Genomic DNA, 21,560 nt, shown 5'->3' on the forward strand with positions numbered 1-21,560 from the left:
TGTTGCTCACCATTTGGTTTTAATTATAACGAATAAAAGTTATGTTTTAGTGCATTAGGGACCTATTCCGCTAGGAAATTGTATTTGTAAGCTATTCCCCCGAGTACTTCATTAGTGTTTTTTCTAGTATATACACTACCCTGTGTGTCCCAATTATGATTAATTATTCTACACACATTTATATACATATACATATATATGGCATTGTTAGACACTGAGCCCTGCTGGCTATCAGTTTTTAATTGTTTTTATGGGTGGGACACGTCCCTGTCAAATAAACATTTACCTATTGATTATTTGTGAGTACTTTGGTATATTTTTTTCATTATTTTGCTACGTGGATATCTTTTTTCTTGGATGACTAAAGTTTTGAAGTCTTCAAACTACAGCCCACCAAGCTTAATTTTTTTTGTAGCATTCATGCAGCTAAATAAATATCTAATGCTTGTAGCTTGCAGGGCAGACTGATACACGTCACAACTCCTATAGTGTCCTTATAGTCATGGCTCGGTGCACACTTGCCCTTCTCAGTAAGTATAGTGTATTCCATGCAAGAATCAGTAAACAATAATGCTTGGTCTACATTCTGGTTACTTACGTAACTTTAAGTAAACAAGATGCGAAAGCATCTGCTAAAAAATAAACCTGTACTGGGTAGGGGACTTAATTCAAAAATGCTCACCGCACCTCCTGTTCCCCTCCGTCCCTCTTCTCTGGTCCATCCCATTGTCCTGGGCAACTTTAGCTACTCCAAACCCGGACAAACTGCGCCGCGCATGAGCAGTATGTCCATTCTGCTCCCCTGTGGCCATTCTGAGTGACGTCACAGGAGCATGCTCGCTCCCCCCGCGTCTCCAATCCACTCATGCTGGAATGCAGGAGCGTGCGGACTCCTGTCCTGTGACATCACTATGCAGCCACAGGGAAGCAGAACGGACATACTGCACCGTGCATGCGGGTTTGGAGTTGCCCAAGTCACCCAGGACAACAGGACGGACCGAAGAAGAATGGTGGGGGACACGGGGAATGGGAGGCATGGTGAGTATTTGATTATGCCCCCTTACCCAGTACAGGTTTAGTTTTTACCAGATGCTTTTGTATCTGGTATCCTTTAAGGGCCTAATTGTCATTGGCTTTAGTTTTATTGGGCTTTTATTTTGTGGGGGGCACCCACTACTTGTGATTTTTTGGGGGGAAAACTCTGGCTAATTGTGTTATTTAATGAAACATTGCCCAACTATATTATTTTTGGAACACTCAACCCAATTGTGTTATGGGGACACAAATCCAATCGGTCTTTGCTGAGGTGTGTTTATTACAGTGAATCGGAATAGGAGGGAAGTGGAATGTATGGAGACAGATTTATTGTAAACTGTATGGTGGATATAATATGTTATCTGAAGTGACATTTTTTCTTGCTTTAAGCAAACCTGTGAAGGAAGCCACTGGTTCCTCCTGCAGCACATCGATTGTTGCCAGGACCCTCTTCCTTCTTCACGGGTGCACTACCGTCCATGAACAAGTATGGCTGCACTGCACAGGCGTAATGATGACCCAAACCTATCCAGTAGCATGGAGCCACTCGTGAATGGAGGGAAACGCTTTCTTGCAGCTTTGCAGTATGGCCACGCTCATACACAAACAGGAGTGTGGCCACGTGAAACTATTCAACAACCCCTCATCAAATTGATTCAGAGGGTCCTTTTGCTGGATCGGTGGGGAGCGAGGGGGATGGGGAAGTCTCTGTATTATCCAGAGGCTTCCCTCTTTTGAGGATAAGTACTGTATATTCTAGCGTATAAAGCTACTTTTTAACCCTTGAAAATCTTATGAAAAGTCAGGGCTCGTCTTATACGCTGAGTGTCATTGATGCCGGGTGATACGCCCTATCCTGTTACCAACTCTCAGATCTCACTGCTGAGGATTGTGGTGAAGCGGCACAGGCACACATGTGCGAGATCTGAGAGGCAGAGAAGGAGGTAAATAGGATACAAGGGTGGGCCAGAAGGGCAAAAGAGGCGTGTTTTATGGGCCCAGCGCGATCTATCCTTCCATAACCCTCTGATAAACAGGTAGACAAGGAGAGCTGACCAATCCACTTAGGGAGAGAGAGGGCTGACCAATCCAACCAGTCAATTGCCTATATACCGTTATATACTGGATACCACATACAGTACAGCACCAGTATCTGCTCATACATAGCAGCAGTATATGATTTACTAAAATTTTTATTTGGTGTGTGTTGGAAGAGGGGTAGTCTTATATGGCGAGTATATCCCAAACTCTATATTTTAACCAGAAAAGTTGGGAGGTCGTCTTATGTGCCTTTGGGTACACTTTAACATTACAATTGGTATGTCATATGTATTTACATTAAGAAGCAATGCAAATGGAATGTGTAATCATCCTATACAATAAAACCTAACTGTCCCTGCGTCATCCACTTTCCCTGTCTGTCCGAAGCTTTTTTTGTACTGCGCATGTGCACAGTACATACAGCCGTTGGGACGGGAGGTCGGGCCAGGGAGCAGGGCGGGCGGGCAGGCAGGCGGGCACGCGCGGTTAAATCACTACCTAGAGCCCGTTTTTTAAACGGGCTTGGGTAGCCTAGTTTAAACCATTATTTATCAAGTAGAAATAAACCATTGTTGTTGTTTTTTTCTTTTTATTAAATGTTGCAAATACATTTTTTGTATCCTCTGATGAAGCAACGTACATCTCTAAAGTAAATATAAGTCAGTAGTGGATAGGGGGCTTAAAGCAGACCTTAAATCAGAACTTCCTCTCTGCTCTAAAAGACATGCATAATAACCTTTAAAGAAAAACATTTCTTTGTTACAGCTGATACAAATCCTGCAATAAATCTGCAGTGTGTCTACTGCCTGCTTTCATGGAAGCAAGCATATTGTTAACGTCCTGTGTTTACCAATTATCTCCCTGCCATGGCAGGCAGCTGACAACTAAGGGATCAAATTACAACTTGTGATTAGTCACAGATGAGGGGGGATTAGAGAGGTTAAAGTCTCTAAATACATACAGGGTACATTTCTATATGTTTGTCTTCAGTGCTGTGTAAGAGATCCACTTTAATTAGCACTAAACAAGTCAGAAGATGAATGGCCTGTTTAGGCCCGGTTCACATTAGCGGTGGCCGTCTGGAATCGCCGTGCCGGAGCCGGACCGCTTGCAGAACGGACGGAACGGACGCACGGCATGGCAATGAAAGCCTATGCGTCCGTTCACATGCGTCCGTTCTGCCGGACCGGAGCCGGACCGGATCCGGGCCGGATCCGGACTCCGGCGTCCGTTCCAACATGCGCTATTTTTGGGTTCGGCTCCTCCGGCAGCCGTATCCGGGGCGGAGCCGGACTGCACCATCCGGCCAATACAAAGCAATGAGAACCGGAGAGCGCACAACACACTGGCTAAAAATCCGGATGTTCTACCCCACTTCCTATCCAGATTGTTGCGGCGATTTTGGATGGGGACACATGGGCAAGCATTTTGGAGTGGAGCAGCAGTGACTTTACACGAGCTGGAGATGTTGGCAGCATGTCGGAGGTGGAGGTGAGTGCTAAACAGCAGAGGGCCTGATTCCACAGGTCCCCCTTCTGCTGACCTCCCAGACCCCAACATTTTATTTGGTTTGTACTTAACTTTTGCCAAACGGATCCGGATCGCATCCTGATGAACACCTGATGCAACCTGACCGGATCCGGATCGGATCCGGATCAGAACCGTACGGTTCCGATCCGGATCCGGTCCGGATCCGGTCAGGTCATCCGGTCCGTTTGGCAGACAACCGCAAGTGTGAACCGGGCCTTACAGTTAAACAAGATGCTTTTCTGCTTACAAATCTTGCCAGTCAAAACACCAGATAAAGCTCCAAAAACTAAACATTTGTTTGATGATTCCATATGTTACTAATAAAAAAAATTATGAAAAATACCTAAAAGTCCCTTTATAGCATCCCTAATTTAATTTTGTGAAAACAAAAGATATAGATGTAAAGAACACTCACATAGCCACAATGACCCTTCCTGCCACAGTTACAGCAGTAGACCGTACGCTTTTGGGTGGAAGCAGATCTGGATTGCTTGATGGGGCCTGGCTTTACCTAAAATGAAGAAAAAACAATCATAAGATAAAAAAATGCACTTCAGCAATATTTTATTTATAAAAAAAATGCAGTGTCGTGTAAATTAAATTGTAAATAACTAGAGAAAGTAATGATTTACAAATCACAAATGTGTAACTGAAACTGTACAAAGATAATATAGCAAAAGTATATATTTACGGTATTTATATACTTTTTAACAACATATGTTCATCTTGAATTTTAAGCCAGAAAGCAAATTTGGGCTTGATTTGCAACATTATTTATTGAAACATAGTTACATAACCCAGAAACATTAAATCACTTGTAAGGCCACAGCTGGAGTATGGAATAGTTTTGGGCACCAAGTTTTTGGAAGGACATTAACATATTAGAACTGGTACAAAGACTGGCAACTAAATTAATCAGAGGGATGGAATGTCTCACTCACCAAGAAAGATTGGATAAACTGGGTTTATTTAGCTTGAGAAAAAAGGATGGCTAAAGTGTAACCTGATTAACATGTATACATACATCTGAGGGCATTACAAAAGCTTGCCAGATGAGCTTTATGCCCCTAGGCTTGTACAAAGGACAAGGAAACACGATCTGCATATGGAGGAAAAAAGGTTTTGCCATCTATATAGGAAGAGGTGCTTTACAGTAAGAGTTGTTAAAATGTGAAATATTTTACCACAGGAAGTAGTTATGACAAATTCTATATCTGTATTTAAAAGAGGTTTAGATGCATTACATACATTGAAGGACATCCGCGGCTATAATTACTAGTTAATTCCCAGCAAAGTTGATCCTGAGATTTTATTTGATTGCCACCTGGATTCAGGCAGCTGGTATTGTTTAACAAGAAAGAAATATGGCAGTCTCCATATTTTTATCAGTACAGTTGTCCTTTAAAGGTTAAATGGTGCAAGCCATGTTAGGGTTTTTTGCCTTCCACTGGATCAACTGGGATATGTGAGGGTGCAGGAGACAAAGATACACCTAATGCTTAATTATTATTTTTTTTCTGGTTTGACTTGATTTATGAATAACTTTTTCTCAACCAAACTATGTAATTATTAAACAGAACAAAAACAGAGAACATTGTAATTACAGAAAACCTGCAATGACAAAAAGTTCCCCTGGGGGTTCCTCACCTCGGTAGGGGAAAGTCTACGGATCCTATCGAGACTTCCCCCGTCCTCCTGTGTCCCACAGCAGTCTCGCTGTGCCCCTCTGAACGCGGGGATGTAAATATTTACCCTTCCGGCTCTAGCGCAGCAGCAGTATCGGCTCTCCGCTCGGAGATAGGCAGAAATAGCCAATCGCTGTTGGGCCACTCTACTGCGCAGGCGCAAATCTCCTGTGCCTGCATTGTAGAGCAGACCCGACGGTCGTCTATATCTATGCTGAGAGCCGCAACAGTGCCCCCCGCTGGAGCCAGGGAAGGTAAATATAGCAAGCCACACACAGCGTTTACATGTACACTGTCACTCTCCGCCACTCCCTGCCTTCTCTATTTTGCCGCTCCCCGCCTGTGTCTCTTCCCTCCAATCAGCGGGGAGGGAAGGGACGCGGGTGGGGAGTGGCGACATAGAGGAGGTGGGGAAGCGGCGGAGAATGACAGTGTACATGTAAACAGCCTGCTAGCGACACGCTGTGTGTCACTAGCACGGTGGCTTACTTTGGGGGGCATAGCAGAGCGCAGGGAGGGGCCTGGGGGGAGATAATAGAGCAACAGAGGCTGGGCATTATATGCAGACCCAGCCTCTGTATGCAATTAGGATTTGTAAAACCCACCTGGGGTTTTCTTTAAAGGACAACTGTAGCGAGAGGTACCAGTATATAAAGGCTGATATATTTATTCCCTCTTAAGCAATACCAGTTGCCTGGCAGCCTGCCTGATCTATTTGGATGCAGTAGTGTCTGAAACAGGAGCGGTCAGCCACACTATCTCAGAAAAAAACTTATATAAGTAGATAAATACTTGCTCTACTTACATAACATATGTATTGCACTGTCCACGTTTTGATTTTACTGATTTTTCTACAGTAAAAAAAAAGAAAATCCTTCTTAGCATTTCTCATTTTAACTGTGGCTATTTTGAAGCCAATCCTGATGTAATTTCCTCCCTTACTCTCCTCTGCCTGATTGTGTATGCATAGCCCGCCCTTCACTATAGAAAGTGCATTGTCTCAGCATGAGAAATATTGGCCAGAGAGGAACAGAGGTGTGGGAGGGGAAAACAGGAGGGAAAGAGGCTTCAGCCAATCAGGCATCATTAATTCTGAGGGGAAATAGAGAAGCAAAAAAAGACAACCCAGCATGCCCTGCAACTTCCTTTTTGTGTGCCAAATTTTGTGTGTACCAAATAAGAGTCAGGTAAACTGGGGAATGATCATTTATCAACAAGAAAAATAATAGTGATTTTAACTTTTGGATTACCTGGTTAGCATCCTTATTACTTGTTTACCAGATAAAAAACAAATAATTGATTTTTGATTTTATGCTCAACAGTTACGCTTGAATAACATTAGAAACAAGCATGCAGTTAATCTTGTTAGTTCCGAGATTAATGTCAGAAACTCCGGGTCTGCTGCATGCTTGTTCAGGGTCTATGGCTAAAAGTATTAGAGACAGAGGATCAGCAGGACAGCCAGGCAACTGGTATTGCACAAAAGGAAAAAAAAAATGGCAGCCTCCTACAGTTGTCCTTGAAGAAGGCTACAAAGCGCTATGGTGATTATGTGTCTTCAGCACAAGAAACCAATTGTTTACGTTTCCATGTGAATCTAAAGGGAACAGCACCATATCATTAGATTCACACAAGTTCAAGTACTGTTTAAAAATTGTGTCCTTAATCCAGGACAGGACAATTAGGGCTCGTTTCCACTATCGCGAATCTGCATGCGTCCAACGCATGCAGATCCGCACATGTAATGCAAGTGGATGGGCCTGTTTCCACTGTAGCGTTGTTGAGGTGCGTTTTTTTCAGCGTGAAAAAAACGCACAAAAGAGCCAACGATTTCGCCTGCGTCGGGAATCCGTGCGAATCGCCGCTAATGTATTTAATAGTAAAAACGCATGCGTTTGTTACATGCGTTTTTACCCGCGATTTCGCGTGCGATTTCGCACCTTTTTCAATTTTATTTAGCCCTGGCAGTGTCATGGTTAATTTCGCATGGCACCCTGCCATGCGAAATCGCAGGCGAAATCGCGGGTAAAAACGCATGTGGAAACGCATCCGCATGCGTTTTTACAAGCGTCGGAATGCAGCCGAAATCGCGTCGCAACAGTGGAAACAAGCCCTTAGAAAAAGTGAATACTATGACGATAAGATTAGCATAATGACCATGCTATTTAGCCGACTAGAGCAGCCTATTTTTTTGTATGGAGAAGGGGGAGAGAGGATGAGAACATTGTGCTGTGGGAAAATACACCAACAATTTGCCAAGAAACTCCAACCCACTGGATCAATAATCCCCTTAATAAAGTTGGTCCCAAAGGGTGTATGTGGCTTTACATAATGATCAACTTTTTCATCACTGAGAAATAAAACACAGAAACACAGTAGAACAATCATTAAAAATGAAAGACTAAAGCTGGGCAAAAACAGGCGAGTGTGTGTACATAGACATGTACCCGGAAGCAGAAAATGTGTGCTCCTGTTAGCCGCTATCGGGTGCCTGATAAATAGTCGAGGCCGCCCACTATGAAAAAAAATGCAACTCAAGCTTCCCAATATTTTAAATGGGCGTCTATGGGGCGTCCAATAGTTATCTATTTTTTTGCTAGTGCTTAAAAGCTCTTGCAGTGTGAACCAGCCATCAGAGAACACACAGGTTCGTGGAGATACAGGCAAAATGAGGAAGGTTACCAGACAAATAAATTGGAACAAGAGAGCAGCTGTTAAAATGCCACTACAAAGCAGCAAACAGATATTTGAACCCCTAACCAATGCTCACAAGCAGAAACAGCTGAAGAGGGCCCAGAACTGCATGATTTTCATAATTTTCAGTCTTGTTTGCTGGTGAGTTTAGAAAACAAAAATTATATATATATATATATATATATATATATATATATATATATATATATATATATATATATATATATATATATATACATATACATATACACACACACATATATATATATATATATATATATATATAAAAAAAGGGAGGTGATATATGTTAAACAACTACTCTTCTACCTTTATATTATTCAAGCGCTCACACCAATTTAAGAGGAGTCCCAGACGGTACCGCAGATGAACGCAGGAACACTGCTGTGATAGACTGGAGGATAGCAGGAACGAGGCCGGGTGGTTATACTGGGAAGATAGGGAGAGCCCGCTAGCAAAACTCTAAGCTTGTCACAAGATGCAGCCAAATGTGAGTGGATTCTTTGAATACATTTTAAAGTTTTAAAGGCATATTGCCCTATGATCATTGTTATTGTTCTGAGGTAAATCACTGGTGTGTCATGACAAGAGGAAGAGAGTACAGCAAGTGATACTGATCGAGTGGCGAGGGGAGCCCAGTGAATGCTCCACAGGTCTGAGCAGGCTACTGTAGGGGTAGCCCAGCTGACTTGGTGAGTCGTGTACAATACGGGTGTCGGTGCAGGTTTACTCATGTAAAGTTGTTGATGCGCTGATGTGATATAAAGGACTTTGTGAATTACTCTTGTACCTAGCAATAGGTACTAGAGTTTTACAAAATGAGTTCTACCCCACTTTAAGAACAGTAACTTGCTTTACAAATTGTGTGTTTGTAGGTGTTAGTGCTTCCCTATACATAACCCATGGATGTCTAAAGTAGTTTTATAGTACTAAACTACCTCTGGCTGCTGGGGAGGTCTATAGGCCTTTTTGTTTACCTGTATTCCTGTCCCGTACAAGTCAAAGGCCTGTAACCCACTACAAATCACTAGCGCGATCGCCAGCGCTTTTAATTAGCTTTTTGTAAGCAATTTCATGAGCGTTTTCTGGCACTTTTGTGAGTAATTTTAAAAAATGTAAGCTTTTTGTCAGCGATTTGCGATTTTAATTCTGAGTGGTCCTTTCAATTTATTTTTTTTTTTTTTACAGTTTGCAGCCATTTAAAATCACACACCAATGGCTATGTGTAGCGATTCATGAGCTATTTGCCAGCGCTTCAAATACTTTACATTGAAGCGCAAACGCTCCCAAAATGCTGCATGTCCTGCGATTGCGATTTTGCTCATCGCAATCGCTACTGTGGAAATTGTTACATTTATTTACATTGGCAGAGTGTTTAGGGAAAGCGCTTGCGATTTGAAGCGCTCCCAAATGCTCAAAAAAGCGCTCTAGTGGGTTCCAGGCCTCAAGGTGTTTAGTACAAAGGCTTTGATCAGTTCCAACTGTCTACTTGCCTTAAGATAGGCTAATAATGCCAAGTTGAAGCTGAATTATACAAATGTTACTGCAAATGCTTTAAGTGTAAGATTTGATTAGTCCATTTACATTTTAGATTTTAATAATAATAACCATGATTATGTATCATAATAATTAGCATAATTCTTATCCCTCTAAAATGTATTTGCACCTCAATGGCAAGCCCTACTGATGTGGACTTTGGTACCTGTAGATTTGGGCAAGACATTTAACTACTTCACCTCCAACCAGAGCAATTTTCACCTCTCAGCGCTCCTTCCATTTATTCGCCTATAACTTTATTACTACTTATCACAACAAAACAGTCTATATCTTTTTTCCCCCACCACCAATAAGCCTTGGGGGGGGGGGGGGGGGGGGGGTACTTGTTAAGAATTATTTTCTGTTAAAACTGTTTAAACTGGAAAAATAGGAAAAAATTGAAAAAGTTCATTTCACAGTTTTTGTCCATTATAGTTTTAAAATAATAAATGCTAACGTAATTATAACCCACACATTTTATTCGACCATTTGTCCTGGTTATTGCAACATTTAAAAATTTTCCCTAGTACAATGTATGGCACCAATATTTTATTTGGAATTAAAGGTGCATTTTTTCAGCCCATAATTTATAAAGTAATAATAATATACTCTCTTGACATACATATTAAAAAAAGTTCAGTCCCTAAGGCAACTATTCATGTATTTTCTTTTATTTGTAAAAAAAATATATATATATATATATTTTCCCCAAAAAATATTTTGAGGTAACTATTGGGGAGTGTGGGAGGTCAGTGGTTACTTTAAAATGTAAAAATAAGTTCTAAATAGGTCCTTTATTGGAAAAAAAAAAAGTAGATGTAATTTTACTTTTTGGCCGCAAGATGTCCTCACCACTCACTTTCCTCTACGCATAGAGGAAGTGATGTGTGGACGTGGTTTATGAATGGCAGCGCCGTCTAATAGATGGCTGCAGTCATTCACATGGGGACTTAGATCAATGAATGGAAACATTCATTCATCTAGCGGCTACCAATCGGTGGCGGTAACGAGCCTGAGGGGTGGGCAGGAACGCGCGGCTGGAGGAACGTAGTAGCTACGCCCCTGCAAGCAGTTGTGGCATTTTACAAAGACGTAGTTACTCGTCCCGGGGGAGGGGAGTGGTTAATAAACATAACGTAAACATATTTGGCTCTGTCATGTAGCTTTTTAAAAATATATATATATATTATAGTTAATTATATATATAGTTATTATAAATTGTTTTAGCTAAAGTGAAACTATAGCAAGTATCCATTACCAGCTGAAGCAGGTATGGATTTACATCACAGGAGCCTATAGGCATAGATGTCCTAGCAACTTAGACTTCACCCTCCATGGACCTACAAACCCTCGCCGAACCGCATCGCAAGTGTACTGGCTGGCCCAGATGTTTCTCTCTTACTTCCCTTACCCGTCATAGGTAGCTACAGGTGCCCCTTAGGCCCGGTTCACATTAGCGTTCGCTATCAGGATTTTCCGGATCGGATCCGGAACGCATACTGTACAAACGGAACGTACGTTCCGCATAGCAATGTAATGTCTATGCGGACGTTCACACGCGTCCGTTCCGTACGTACCGGAGCCGGATCGGATCCGGACTCTCTTCCAACATGCGCTATTTTTGGGTCCGGATCTCCGGCCCACGCATCCTGACCGGAGCCTGACCGGAGCCTGACAGCACCATCCGGAACACAGAAACCAATGGGGAACGGAAGGCACAGAACACACTGCCTACAAAAACCTGACATTCTACCCCACTTCCTATGCGTATCCAAGCGGACATTTCGATGGGGACACATGGGCCAAGCATGTCTGGAGTGGAGCAGCAGTGACAGACATGCTGGGGCTGTTTTGGCAGAATGTCGTGGTGGAGGTGAGGCCTACAGCGGAGGAACCTGATTCTACCTTCTGCTGACCCCAACATTTTTTTATTTAATTTCGCTATTTTTTGCCCACGGATCCTGATGGCAGCCTGATGCAAACGGACCGGATCCTGATCGGAACCGTCAGGATCCGGTCCGTTTGCAAGGCAAAACGCAAGTGTGAATGGGGCCTTAGTATTAGGCAGCCAGAAGTATCCTCAATACTAAGTAGCTAGAGGTGCCCTCTAGTATTAGGTAGCTAGAATAACTCCAGTATTATGTAGCTAGAGGTGCCCCCAACCAGAGATGGATTAAGATAGAATGGGGTCCTAGAAAAGGTAGATTTGGGGCCCCCTTGTGGTCCTTTTGGTAAGCTGAAGTAGAGAGCGGTCAGAGAAGGTGGCAGGTGGGCCTCTTGACACCCACTAGGCCCCAGGCACCTGCCTAGGTTGCCTGGTGGATGAGCCTGCTCTGCCCCTGACTGAAGGGAGATCCCGTCAGTAAAATTCCGAAAGCAGGGTGAGTAACCTCTCATTTACACTCTCACCAGGACTCTGCAAAGGGAAGGAAGGTGGGAGGGAGGCACTGCCTACAGTGCCTTATGGTATATCCGGCCCTGAGCTGAAGTGTCACTGCCTACAGAGATTTCAAGCATCCCCCCACAGCCTTTGTCCATATAAGGGGCAAGGTTGCATGGCTGAGTTTTAGGCTCCCTGCACACTGCAAATCCACTTTGTGATTCCGATTCCGTTTCCAATTTGCAATTCCGATTTTCCCTGAATACAATCTACAGAAAAACGGAGGAAAAAAACGCAGCGTGTAGTAATGTTAAAAATCGGAATTGGACTCTCATGCAGTGTGCAGGGAGCCTGACACTGTTGACTTCATTATCAAATTGAAAATATTTGTATTAAAAATATTCACTAATTTGTAAATATCTCCACGTGTAACTTCTGTGACTGTCACACATGCACCCCCTTTTTTGTAATAAGACATAACTTGATTAAACAAGATTCTCATACATATCTTGTGAAAAAAAATCTATAATCATCTCTTTGCATGAGCAGCCAATGAAAAAGGTAGCTTCAGGATTATGACCATCTCAGCATGGATGGATAAATAACAGATCCCTAATGGACATCCAAGAAAGAGCTACCCACTTGCTACCAGCTATAGAGGAATATCACCCTTCTGTGAAACAATGGAAGAATAAGCTGATACATGACTTGGTTATACACATTTTCTAGACTGAAAAGAAGTCAGTGCTGAAAGACTACTATATTTATGTTGTAAAACTCATTCCTGGGGATGAACTGAAAAATATTCTGTGCTATGAAAATCATAAGGAGAGATCTCTGCTCTCCTTTTGTTGTATTTAAATCATGTATATTTTGTTAGTCAATATCCCCAAGATTAGTTGACTATAAATATATAGGAAGTACAGGCCTAGAAGATAGCATTACCTTTAAGAAGCCCATCCCATCTGCTTTTGTTGCTGGGAACCTTTCATGCATGAATGCCCTCAGCAAATATCAGAAGATAAAGTATGAGCCTACCACGCCAAGGATTTAAGTCCTAATGTCTCCTCAAAGTGCTGCAGATGTAAAGATTACAAATCATTTTTTCTTAAATGTGATTTTTTACATAACCCTTTTTCTGCTTGAGTAGTTAGTCCAGAATGAATGAATGCTATTAAAACACTTAATCATTATCTGGGAAACTGGCCTTCACTACCAGGAATCTCCATGACAAAGAGCAGAAGATCAGACGGGCAGAATGCCTCAGCACACTGAGTCTGCTGGCAATATTATATGCAAATGGATGCTCTGGGCGGCTTCCCTTGTGACCTTCAACTGGCCCTTATCGGAAGTGCCTCACATTTGCAGTTTGTTACCAAGACGAGGCTTATTACTGTGCATGATCAAGTTTATTAATTAAACACAGATCATCCCAACATGAATAATTACATATACGTATACTTTTCAAAGGTGACTTGCGATGACATCTACACAATCCAACATTCACTTACTAATCATAAAGCAATGTATATTTATCCTCCTTTTGTAAAATACACATATCGGCTTTGTTCCCTAGTAAGGCAGTGGCTAAATGGGTTCTGCTTTGGTAAATAACATATGTAAATGAATGCTGAAAGGCTCTGTCAGTGATGGGAGAAGTGGCAGCGTCTTCACAGGAAGAACAAACCTTCAAGAAATCTTTAATATCTTGTATACTTGTATCACGGTATATTACACATTTGACTTTCATGCTTACTGAATAATATGTTCATTATGATGATTACCGTATGTGGATTTGTAGATACTCCTATTGTTTATCTGTATAGGAAGCAGCATTCAGGTATGCAGGATAAAACACATTTTACATAAGATGACTTTAGCTATGCTTTGATTAAAAAGTGCAGTTGTGAGTGCTTGGGCTGAAAAATTGTAAAAAAGTACATAAAACATAGCACAACCCCAAACAGTATACATCTCTCCTATAATCTTATTTTGTTAGATTATGGAAGTAATGCTTTGTTGTTGTACAAACATATTCATATACATTTGCAACATAAATTTACAGTTTCACCCACATGTACTTCCCATTACCACATACTTTTGATAGTCATATGTCCTCTGTAACAGCACTTTTTCTTCTGTTCCCAAATATTAACCATTTAAAGGGACTCCGAGCAACTCTCGTGGGCATGCCTTTAAGCCAGACGACTTCCAACAAAGTCGTGCTATGACCCCTCTGGAAGAGTCTCTTGCAATGGTCATACGTGTCACTTCCTCTTCCTGCTTCATTCAGTGATGCACTTCTCTAACAGAGAGGACAGGGGTGACCCGTAAAAATATTTGGTGTAGAACGGCGATTCAGGCATCAAATGAAAGGGGAGAGCTACAGAAAGGGCTAATTGAAATCCACTCCCTGCTTTGATTTTGACCTGGCTGGCAAGGCGTAGATTTGACCTCACAGACACCGCACATTTTCGTCGCTCCCGCTGATCTCAGTGCTGTCTCCCCACAGCTCACTCGCCCTGCCGTCTCTATGATAGCAGAGCCCTGCGAGCGGGTCAGGAGCCAATTTCATTGGCTCCTGACAGTGTCTATCAATGTAAGCAACTCCCAGTGTCTTACATTGAAAGACATGGTCAGGAGCCAATGAAAGCGGCTGATGACCGGCTCACTGGAACTCTTCCGTCATAGAGAAGGCAGAGTGAGTGTCCTGAAGAGATCTTGGTGTGCGGTGTGAACGGCAGTTGCGGCAGGTTGCGGCAGGTATATGCGGCAATTCATCGGTATTCCACTATTTCTGATACCAGCGATTTCTGGTCCTTAAGGGGGCAGAGACCACTGGTACTTAAATGGGTAAAATAAAAATATTGCCAAGTTAAAAAAAAGTACCACAGCCCACTCAATGCAGTGGTCACTGCTAATGTCTGCAAAGGTAACTGATCTGGTAATGATAAAGCTAAAGTGAAATAAATAAACTGACAAGTCAGTGTGCTTATAAAGTGGTCATAAAGTTTCAATTTAGATCTGCTCTTATAAGCAAATGTGCATAATTTCTAAATAAATCTGTTGTGAATATATAGAATGATTGTATTTAAAAAATGTCTCCACAATGAAGTACTAAATAGTATATTGATTTTTTGCTGACTCCCTTGCATAGCAAAACTTTTATGCAGCTATTTGTATGTTGAAAATGGATTGTCATGCTGTCTAACAATTTTCTCATAGATTAAGGGTAAAAGCTCTAACAAAAAACCTAGCCAACACCAAACCTTCGCCCACAACCTATACCTATTTCCTTCATAAACTATGTTGAATGTTAATCTTAACCTCTTAATACCTAAAGAAATTCCCCCAAGAGCCTTAGTGATGAGAGAAGGAGAGGCTGCATAACTAAATGGCCTAGGCTAAACTTCAATATATAGGTAGAGGAAGGGTTTCTGATGCTAAATGCAGAATAGTTAATGTAAACGTGGGTATATAGTAGAATGCACTACCTGAATAAGGTAGTACATTCTACTATATGCAGTTACAGTGCCTCTTTAATGGATATAAGTCTAACAATAACCCTGGAACTAGCATTAAAGCCCTTCTTCTTGTTTAGTGTATCATCTCCCTTTTGGCACCCTCATCAGATTAACAGGTTATAAAGCACCAGTTAGTCACCAGATACTTAGCTAATGGAGACTTTCCCTCACTTGCCTAGATACAGGTATCTGGACATCACCCTGTATCTTTACAGAGAAACATCTGGGGAAGGTTGAGTGATACTCCAGAATAACCCATGGTACATTTTACCAGTATGTTAGATTCTTAGCAAACACCCTACCATATGAAAAGAATAGGACAGAGGATACAATGTCCATAATAGGGGATGGCCAGCAGGGGGAAAGATCATTAGCTATCTGTAGCTATCTCCTGGATTTTTCATCGTTGCTAAAGGTGAACAGGGGGGCTATGCCACTACTCACACAATTTGCATAATGATACAGCCGTTCCAGAGGAGTTCTCTTTGGAAAAAGTAGGCCGAGAGATCTGTGCACAAAGTATGGAGCTGCCGAGACAGAGAGATTTGCTTCCTTTGGACACAGAGCCATCACCTGTCCCTACATAGTTCCTCCCTCTGCTCCATACTGTGGAACAAAAGGAAGAGCTGGTCAGAGTCATTACTCAGAGGAAAAGACCAACTGATCTCCTCTAGCTCCTCCCTGACTACAGCAAGTCGGTGATTAGTGGATGAGACGTTTGGACTTCTCATAGGTTGCTGTTATCACAGGCAGGCAGCATCAAAAATATTGGTCAGAAAGAAAGCAGTGCAAACCCAGCCAACCAGGTAGAAAAATAGTAATTCAAAAATGGTTTATGTGCTATTAAAGAAAACTTTCTGAATGGCAAATGATGAAATATTTCCCACAACACAAATTAGAACAATAAGCGCTTTAACCACTTGTGTAATTTGAGATAGATTATCTATGTCCAGTAGATCTTCAGTTCCTGTCCAGTGACGTCATCTACTAATTCAGACGGCCACCGCGCTCTCACTGCTGCCAATTAGAGGGTAGATTAATTAATCATTAATCTATGTCTCCATGTCAATGATCGCCGGCATCAATGAGTACGCTAACAGGAAATAATGTGCGAGGACATCTTGTGGACAAATAGTAAAATTACACCTACATTTATTTTAATAAAAAAAGACCCACACATACATTTAAAAATAACACTTTACCTCCCACACTATCCCATAATTACCCAAATAAACCTTTTGTGAAAGGAAAAAAAAAACCCATAGTTATCTTAGAGACTGAACTTTTTAATATGTATGTCAAGAAGGTATATTACTTTTGAAAATATGGGCTTGTAATTAGTGATGGACGCAAAACTGAGAAAAATGCACGTTTATTTCCATATAAAATATTGGCGCCATACATTGTACTAGGGAAATATTTTAAATGTTGTAATAACTGGGACAAATGGGCAAATAAAATGTGTGAGCTTTAATTATGGTATCATGTATTATTTTAAAACTATCATGGCCAAAAACTGAAAAATAATAATTTTTTTCTCATTTTTCCTGTTGAAATGCATTTAGAATAAAATAATTCTTAGAAAAATGTACCACCCAAAGAAAGCCTAATTTGTGGCGGAAAAAAAAAGATAATTTTGTTGTGATACGTAGTAATAAAGTTGTAGGTGAATGAAAGTAGCGCTGAATGGTGTAAATTGCTCTGGTACAGAAAGGAAAAAAAACTCATTAGTGAAGTAGTTAAAATATAACTATTCATTATTGTTAACACTAACCTAGCCTAAAACTTTTCCTGTCAATTTGTGTTATAAAGTCTACCAACTTAACCTTCTTCTAAAAGGGCTAAATTCCTGGCTGTAACATTAATTATTTCGCGATTATGTTTTGAGTAACAGAGTGATCAAGCAGCTCTAGTTGACCCAAAGCCACAATTAAAGTGTAGGGGACTAAAAGAGACCAGAAAGCCCTCCTACTGAAAAAGCAATGCTTAGTGTGGTTTGCCTTCTTCAAACAGAAGGTATTTGCGATAATTCAGATTTAAGTGTGTAACTGTGGTTGAGATTAGCTCACATTGATGACACGGTCAGGAGCCAGTGAAATCAGCGGGAGCGGCAAGAGCAAAATTTACGCCTTGGCAGGAATAACAGCTCCCAAACAGGGTGTAGATTTCAATAAGTGTCGCCTGAAAGCGGTTAATGTCTGCATGTGATCTGATCCTTTCAGCCAGTGGCTCCCTAACAAGGTCAAACACCAGTGAAGAGAGGGGGCAACCTGGTCAGTTACCATTAGTTATAAAAAAAAAAAAAAGAGGTCTTTGAGAGAAGACCATCATTAAGTACCGTACTTACGCTGAAGGTTTAGTGTAAATGGACATTACTGCTAGTTGGAAAGCAAGGGAAATTCAGTTTTTTTCAGAATGACCTTGGGGTAAAGCCAGTTTACTCTGTGTAAGGTTTTTTTTGCTTCCAAAGTCGGCACAGAGAAAGCTTTTCATAACATTCCGCTGCCTGCATTACAATTAAAAAACAGACCTGGTTCCATCCGAGGCTTGGCAGCCTTTAACAAAACCTACTTGGTCATTTTTAATTAAATTTGTAGGATATTTAATAATCTGGATGCTAGGATCTTAGAGAAAAGTTTTAGATCTGAATTTGAAAGGGAAATCAGACTACAATTGGCCAGATCTGCAGTATTTTCTCCTGGTTTTGGGATTGTGGTAATTGTTGCTTGTAACATCTCCTCAGGGAAGTAACCAGTCCTTAGGGGAGTGTACATACAGGTGCCAAGTGTGGTATTAGAATGTCTGCATAGCACATTATAGTATTTCACTACTCAGCCCATCTGGGCCTGGTACTTTCAAAAGTGCCAGAGCTGAAATCAATATGAGAAACCGGGGGAGCAGGTATGTATGGTGAACTATCCTGAGGCTCACTGCTCCCCCGTTCTCCATTCTTCTGCCCCTCCACTGCCTGTAAATGCTCTCCAGCATCCTCTTCCGGGTCGCAGGTGTTGGGCATCACTGTGCCTGCCCTGGCCCGGCTGCGCACGTCCTACAGCACGCAACCATGTCCGGGAGCGCTCTGCGCATGACATCATCAGGCAACAGAGGGGCAGAATGGAGAACAGGGGAGCGGTGAGCATCAGGACAGCACACCATATATGCTTGCTCCCCCCATTTCTCATATTGATTTCGGCTCTGGTATCCTTTAAGTGATTTAATTGCTTTTAGCCTTTGTAACGTTTCTGAAATGTTGGGGAGATTTACAGTGGCTAAGAAAAGTCAACTATTGTTTTTTAGGTTAATTTCTTTCCACATCGTTTTTTAGATTGTACAGTGCTGAATAGAAATCAGCAAAAAAAACTATATTTCTTTACGATTAGTTTTTTAAAAAATTTTATTCTCCTTTAGTATCTTTGATATGTTTGCAGTTAGTTTTAAGAGTCTTATTTTTAATTTACCAAGCTAAAAAAAAAAAAAATCTCCTGGCTTGTTTCCTTGTTGGAAGTAATACTTTAGCTTAGACTTCTTTAACCACTGGAGGACCACAGTGGTACCCCCCCCCCCCCTAAAGACCAGGCTGTCATGTTCATAATTGGCCACTGCAGCTAGAAGGCCAAGCTGCAGGGCCGCACAACACAGCACACGAGTGATTCCCCCCCCCCCCTTTTCTCCCCACCAACAGAGCTCTCTTTTGGTGGGGTCTGATTGCCCCTCTTGTGATTTTTTTTTTTTTATGAATATTTATGTCCATTTTTTTGTACTGTTTTTTACTAATTCTGTTTTTGTCTTGTTTTTTAAATCCCCTCCCTCCCCCCCGCCAGCCAATCACGCGATCGCTGTCTTAGGCTTCTGCCTATGAGAGCTGATCGCTCCCTTGTCCCCCAGGGGGACAGCCGTGTGCTGATCGCAGCGTTGTACTATGTAAATAGACGGCGATCACGCCGTCTAACAGTCTCCCGAGCGGCAATAGCCGCTCGGAGACTGAAGGCGGCGTGGAGCTCCGCCCCCCGAGAAGGAGATGCGCGCGCAGCCTGCACAGGATCTCCTTCAGTAGCTGGCTCCAGGACCTGATGCCAATCGGCGTTAGGCAATCCTGGGGCTGCCGCCATGCCACGCCCATTGGCGTGAAACGGTCGTAGAGCAGTTAAAGTGACACTGAAGCAAAAAAAAACAAAACAAAAAAATCTAACTTATAAATGGATAAGGAATAGAACATTAGTAGCAAAGAAATTAGTCTCATATTTTTAATTTTCAGTTATATATATATATATATATATATATATATATATATATATATATATATATATATATATATATATATATTATAGCATTGCATCATATTGTCATATTTGCAGTTTGCTCTGTTTTGTAGTTTAACATACAGAGTGTGGTTTGTAGAGCTAATGATCCTTTGAATGTGTCTTCTCACTGAACTTTATCTGAAGCAGTCTGTCACTGTGTCTTTGATGTATGGTGCTCCAGAAATCAAGGACCAATTTGGTCATGGAGCTCAGAGAAGCTCTTTATCATAGATAACGACTGCATTTTCTTAATTCTTCCTGTACTGGAAGCAAAATATGACTTGTTTCTTTGCTATTAATGTTCTATTTCTTAGCTGTACTACACATACAATTCATTATTTCATGAGTTTATTTTCACTTCAGATTCTCTTTAAGGCCTATTCATATTGAAAGATGTACAAGTTTTGTAAAGATATAGGTTTCTGTTTGAGTAGACACAGGTGGCCTGATCCAATTAACTTTTTATCCTAAGTTATACTTTCACATCTTATCTATAAATGCTTTTTAAGCCACCAGAAGGTATTTCCTTCCTCGCCATGTGGTGCCCTGGATCAAAGAAGTCTGTGAGCCTGCTCGGTTGCTGCTGCTTTTAACTGCGGGTCATCAGGATCTACGACGTGTCGCCTCTCTGCCCAGTCTATTTAGTGGTGTTGAGAAAGCTGTGGGCGCCGGTAAGAGACGGTTTAGTGGAGCACTGTATCGGAGCTTAGGCGTTAGGTGGCCATTGTATTGCACTTAACACCAATATACAATGGCCCAGTGTATGAAATGGACTGGTTGGGACATGGTTGATCTGCCATATAAGGAAGTTCAGCTGACTTCAGGGACACTGCCCAAGCTCAATTACTCCAGAATGGCAGCATATCTAAAGTGGTGAACTGTATAGCAGGGATGGCTTGCCAGAAGTCAGGCTTCATATATTTTCTATAACTCAAAGCCACACATAAGTACCAGGATGTTGAATTCCACAATATGTAAGAAACAGTTCAAGTCATATACATAGGCCACTAACTATAAATGTACTGTATTATAGTTGAGCTGTAACACAGATTTTTCATAGACCGTAATGTTTTAAAGGGAACTATGCCATTACTCACACCAGCTTTATATATATGATACAGCTGTTCCTAGAAAATATCTCTTTAGAAAATGCAGTCATGTGACAGGAAGTAGGAAGCTGGCAGCAGAATGGGCATTTTCCAGGTGGTGAACAGCTTTCACTCCTCAACTTTTTGATATGCTGGTGAGAGATTAACTCTTCCTGACAAGCCACCAGCACTGCAGCTCAGCAGATTCTTAACTCCTTTTTCCCTATTTATCTGAGAGGGGGCAACAATCTGTGGGACCTTCTATTAAATGGAACTCGAAGTGAGAGGAATAGGAAGGCTGGCATATTTATTGCTTTTTAAACAATACCAGTTGACTGGCTGTTGTCCTGATCTTGTGTCTCTAATACTTTTAGCCACAGATCCTGAACAAGCATGCAGCATATCAGGTACTCTGACTCGGCTGACTCAGGTTTTATTGAATTAGCCATATTCTTGTTCCAGGGTTTTGACTCACACTACTTATGCCAGAAGATCAAAGGGGCTGCCAGGCAACTGAAACTGTTTACAAGGAAATAAATAGGGAAGCCTACATATCCCACTCACCTCGAGTTCCCTTTAAAAGGATTTGTGTACTTGGGCCTTTCACTCCTGTTTCTATTGTGGTTAGATTCAATGTGTCCTGCTCTGTGAAGGTTGTACAGAGATTATAACAAACCTAATGCTGGGGATACAAGGTACGTTTCTGTACCGTGTATCGACCAGCTGAT

At 41.6% G+C, this 21,560-nt stretch overlaps 1 protein-coding gene across 1 annotated transcript in view; it reads right to left on the reverse strand.

The window, feature by feature from the left end:
• Positions 1-21,560, reverse strand: part of ZCCHC7 (zinc finger CCHC-type containing 7) — a 227,553-nt gene that overhangs the window by 8,408 nt on the left and 197,585 nt on the right. Inside the window, exon 7 of the mRNA XM_068234233.1 lies at positions 4,022-4,117. Within this exon, the coding sequence (XP_068090334.1) occupies positions 4,022-4,117 (96 nt within the window). The remainder of the gene's footprint in view (positions 1-4,021; positions 4,118-21,560) is intronic.

Source organism: Hyperolius riggenbachi, chromosome 1 (genome assembly GCF_040937935.1).
Source record: "Hyperolius riggenbachi isolate aHypRig1 chromosome 1, aHypRig1.pri, whole genome shotgun sequence".
Classification (NCBI taxonomy): Eukaryota; Metazoa; Chordata; class Amphibia; order Anura; family Hyperoliidae; genus Hyperolius; species Hyperolius riggenbachi.